Source organism: Typha angustifolia, chromosome 8 (assembly GCF_048772165.1).
Source record: "Typha angustifolia cultivar Huaian chromosome 8, ASM4877216v1, whole genome shotgun sequence".
Taxonomy (NCBI): Eukaryota; Viridiplantae; Streptophyta; class Magnoliopsida; order Poales; family Typhaceae; genus Typha; species Typha angustifolia.
The window spans coordinates 4,041,363-4,046,157 of record NC_133246.1 but is presented as its reverse complement, the minus strand read 5'-3'; the positions used below and the strand labels follow the sequence as shown (position 1 = coordinate 4,046,157).

General features: G+C 37.9%; 1 protein-coding gene across 3 annotated transcripts; it reads left to right on the top strand.

Annotated features, from left to right (window-relative positions):
- Positions 1–1,216: 1,216 nt before the first annotated feature.
- LOC140764858 (pentatricopeptide repeat-containing protein At5g61370, mitochondrial) lies at positions 1,217–3,982 on the top strand. Of its 3 annotated transcripts, none has more exons than XM_073103678.1 (2): positions 1,217–3,228; positions 3,603–3,982. In XM_073103678.1, the coding sequence occupies exon 1, from the start codon at positions 1,807–1,809 to the stop codon at positions 3,223–3,225; it is 1,419 nt and encodes a 472-aa protein (XP_072959779.1). In that variant the 5' UTR covers positions 1,217–1,806; the 3' UTR covers positions 3,226–3,228; positions 3,603–3,982. The 3 variants fall into 3 exon arrangements, with proteins under 3 accessions (XP_072959779.1, XP_072959778.1, XP_072959777.1); XM_073103677.1 differs by lacking the exon at positions 3,603–3,982 and having other exon boundaries at positions 1,217–1,432; positions 1,778–3,491; XM_073103676.1 differs by lacking the exon at positions 3,603–3,982 and having other exon boundaries at positions 1,217–1,659; positions 1,778–3,491.
- Positions 3,983–4,795: the final 813 nt, after the last annotated feature.

Below are 4,795 nucleotides of genomic sequence, written 5' to 3'. Positions count from 1 at the left end.
TGTATATTTTTTTCTATAGTCAATACACTATTTATTTGTTATAATAGAATGAGTATAATTTATATATATATATAATATATATTAGAAACCACTATTACTAATGAAAAAATAAAATATAATAGAAATAAAAAGGCCATGTATTCATGTAAAAAGATTTTACTGAGTCTCTTTTATGAGCCAAGTCTGTGGCAAGGTAAGCTTTGTAGTGTGATCTGCACTCTAATTATTGTACTGAGTCTATTGTGGTTACTTTAGCTCTATTCTCTACCCTAAAAGTTGTAGGAATCCTAAAAGCTCTTTTGCTCTTTAGTGCTTATCTGTTATCTTTCTTGATTCTTGATATAATATGGAGAAAGATTAAGCTCGCCATCTAGAGATTACTTACATAGTTGATTAAAGTGACCAAATATAGATCGCAAACACTCACTGAAGGATGACGAGATAACTCAACCTCTAGCAGCCTGACCGAGTGCTTCTTATTAACAATAAAGACAGACCCTCTTTCAGACGATTGAAAATGACTCGAAGGAGTTAAAACCACATGAGTTTACCGGGGCGGAGCACGGCCCACCAAATTTGCATAGGTTTGGTGCTATTAATGGAACATGGTTATGCTATCCAATTATTGCCGAGTGATTTGATCTATTCTAACCCTTTTTTTACAAAAACATTTCCAATGTTTGGATCGAATTGAGATTCATTAGTATTGGTTAACATGTTAAATGGCATCACTCAATCTTCATGGGTAATGGAAGAGTCTTACTTATGATATTATTAGCGCAATTAATAATTATCAGAATCATAAAACTACTCGTAATTTTAGAGAAGCTAACAATTGGCCCATAAATTGGAGTAAAATATGATTAGTTATCTGTAAATTTTTTTATTAAAAATGATTTTTTAATTGATAAAAAATTAGAATTTTTTATTACTTATTTTTATAATTATTTTCATAATAATAGGAGTGTCAACTTCTATCAATTTATTATTATTATTTTTATTATTATTTATAAAAAATATAGATAGCTAAGAGAGAAATAAAATATAACTAATTTAGTCTTACAATTTAAAAAAAAGTGACTATTACTTTCAATTAATATGACCGATACTTCTAATTAATTTTATTTGGTATCATTTAATATCAGTTGCTAAATTAGGTGAGCGAGAAATTAATAGTTATTATTGATTCCAACCTCTTTTACACTTTTTCCCCTCCATTTTCTTTTTATTTTTCCCTCTAACACGACCTTTCGTCTTGTTTTTTCCTTACAACGGATGATTAATTGTTTGCTGCTTCAGATGAATCACATCCAGGTTGCATTACTACTTCCGATCATGGCTACTACCTTCTTCTTATGAGTTACGAAGACGACGATCGTTTGGCAGCAATGTTTTTCTTCAATCTATCTTGTAGTGTGGCCTGGTTTGGGATGTGAGTTGACTTTGTTATATAGTGGGGGCATTGGCCTTAGAGCATTTCTATTGTTAGCTGTATATTGATGGTTTTCTTTTCTAGATAACGTATCTATTAGAATATTGCACCTTCTCCTACTCGAAACCGTTGAAATTTTAGTAGTTTTTTCTTTGTTCTTCGGTGCAAGATCGCTTTCAAGTTATTCTTCTTTGCACTCTTGGCAGGATCGTAGTCGTAGATCACTGGTAAAATTGCTCATGTTCTTTAGTTTTCTGGTTGTATGTCAACGGGATTGAAGTCTTGTTTCCGGAAGTGTTAGAAGAAAGTCAACCATTTATGCTCCTCTTTTCTAATGCTATGCAGTATCGAAGTAGCTCCTGGATGATGGTAGAATGATGAGAGTGAGGCTCCTTGCGAATGGGTTCCAAATTCGCTCTTCTTTTGCCTCCTTCCTCCACACGAACTCTCTCGCTGACTTCATCTCCTCTGGCGTCGGCAGCCTTGACGACCTTGAATCCCACCTCAACAACTGCTCGGAAATCCCAATTACCCATTCTCTGATCACCCAAGTCATCGATTCTTGCACCAATACCTCCACCGCCACCACTAGCCGAAGGCTTCTCAGATTCTTCTCCTGGTGCCACTCCAAGAACCCTAGCGATTTGGGGGCGGATGTCTTCAACCGCGCAATCCGAGCCTTCGCCTCCATGGGTGATCTCACTGCTGTTGGCGTCGCCGTCTCGGATCTCCAGAAGGCTGGGCATGTAATATCCCCGGAGACCTTCGCCGTCGTTGTTGACACCCTCGTAAAAGCCGGCAAGGAAGATGATGCTGTCAAGCTTTTTAGATGTCTCGAGAGAAAGAAAATGTTGCCGAATTCGAGTAGCCTCAATGTTGTACAAGCTCTTTGCTCCAAAGGCCATGCTCGCAAAGCCGAGGGTGTCGTATACCACCACAAGGACGAGCTTTCTAAAGAATCTATGGCCATTGTTGTACAGAGAAGCCTTCTCCATGGGTGGTGCGTCAATGGGAATGCTAGGGAGGCCAGAAGAGTTATGGAGGAAATGAAATCTCAGGGAATCCCCCCAAGCTTGCTTTCATACAATGACTTGCTTCGTTGTGTTTGCCATAGGAATCTCAAATTCAATCCTTCTGCGCTCGTCTCGGAGGCCACTGATATTTTGACGGAGATGCGGTCCTCCGGTGTTTCGCCGACTGCTGCTAGCTTTAACATACTTCTTTCCCATCTCGGAAGCGCAAAGAGGGTGAAGGAAGCTTACCGCGTGCTCTACTTAATGCGGGAAGGGAAGGCGAGCTGTGCTCCTGATTGGGTTAGCTATTTTCTTGTTGTCCGGGTTTTGTACTTGACAGGTAGATTTGTGAGAGGGAATAGGCTTGTGGATCAGATGCTCAAGGATGGGTTGGCGCCGGGTGCAAAATTTTACCATGGTTTGATTGGTGTGCTATGCGGGGTGGAGAAGGTGGATCATGCCCTCCTCATGTTTGACAGAATGAGGAAGCGGGTTTTTGGTCAGGATTGTGGACCTACCTATGATTTGCTAATAGAGAAGCTCTGCAGAAGTGGAGGGTTTGAGGAAGGAACAAACCTATGGGATGAAGCTGTTCAAAGGGGAATTGCACTTGAATGCTCTAGCGATCTGTTGGACCCTTCGAAGACAAAGGTGTTCAAACCAACACGGCCTCTGAAGAATTTGCAGTCACAGGACTACAAGAAGGTAGGATATAAAGTAAGCAAAGTGCTGGTGAAACCAAAAAGAAGATTAGCAAGAAAAAAAGATCAGAAAGCTTAATAGGTAATCGGCCACTCCACTTAAATCTTCTGTTGCCTTTTCCACATACAGAAGAATTTCTTGTCTTGATAGTTGCAGATGCTTTCTTTCTTTTCCTTTTCATTTGTTTTGTTTTTGGGTTGGGGTAGAATGAGGAGGGGATTACTTGTCAATATTTTAGTGTTATGACATTTGACAATTCCCATATATTGTAGTTATAATCTCCTTGTCATATTGGATTCAGGAACACAATTGGACAATGACAAAAACATCAGAGAATCTATTTAGATTGCTGACATATTTTCAATTAATTGAAGTGAGAGTTTGCATGATGTACTTTTAATCAACTAATGATAGCCATGTGTTCTTGCTGATTTATAGTTTTAAAATCTTTGAAGGATGTTGATAGAACCTTCGGCCTCTGCTTTTCCTGAAATTCTAGTGGAGGTTCACATCTCAATTTCTGGTAAACTAATCCAAGTTGAATCTGTCGATCAAGAAATGGAGAACATCAAATTGCTGTCTTTCTTGTGAAGTGCAGATCATCTGGAAAGATCTACAATGAATTTAATTTCAGGGTGCTCATTATACTTTTGCCTAGTCTTTCTTTGTCTAGCCTGATTTTTCAATTTATCTATTGACTTTTGACTTAATCACTAATGCACTTGTATGAGTATGCATTTAGCCTTCCTCCATTAGTTATGCACTTCTTCTTCGGTTTATGGCTTATTAGTTGTTTAGTTGTGCTAGTAATCCAGGGTTTGCAAATTAATTTATTCTGCATGCTTAATTGGTTCTAGAACTTTTGGTTGGTTCATTGTCTTTTATCTGTGTGCCTAATTTCTACTGCGTTTGGACACGTAATTATGCAAGATTTTTAAGATGTCTTTTTGTGTTACCATTGATGTTACTTCTTTTCTTTTCGAACTCATGGCATGAGTAGAAAGAAGATTTTGAATTATATATTTTGAGTGTTTCTTTCCTCTCTTTTTTTCCTCTCCTTTTTCCTCTTGGGAACAAGATTGTGTGGCATTTACACTATAGAACAAGGACAATTATTTTAGATATAGTAATATATTGTGAACTCCACAACACTATAATGATTGGTAGTGGTTCTGTTTGTCTGGTATCCTTTAGATTTAAATAGGATATTTGCTATGCAATTGCCTACCAGAGAGATTGTCATCTCGCAAAGTCAGGTGAGAAAAACACATTTTAGTATCTATAACATCGTGGAGGTTATCAGAGTAATTCTAAATTTGCCTTCTAGACTATTAACCTATCACTTACCCAAGTTCTGATAAAGTAGTGTTTCAAGAATATCTTTTGATCGTAGGTAACCTTCATACATTCATTGCATCAGTAGGGGTGAAAATAGAATTGGATTTTATCCTATGCGACCCGCAACTCTGACCTGACCGAGGTCGGATATGGGTGGAAAAATCCATATCCAGGTTGGATTCAGATACAGGTCAGTTGTTTGCAAAAAATCGAATACAGATACAAATCGGGCCGACTTTTTCGGATACAGATACTTATATCGGATATCCATTTACGCATTAGAATTGGCTTCTTCTTCTTTTTTTTCTCT

Coding starts and splice junctions, on each gene's coding strand:
- LOC140764858 (XM_073103678.1), top strand. CDS start 1,807: ATGATGAGAGTGAGGCTCCTTGCGAATGGGTTCCAAATTCGCTCTTCT.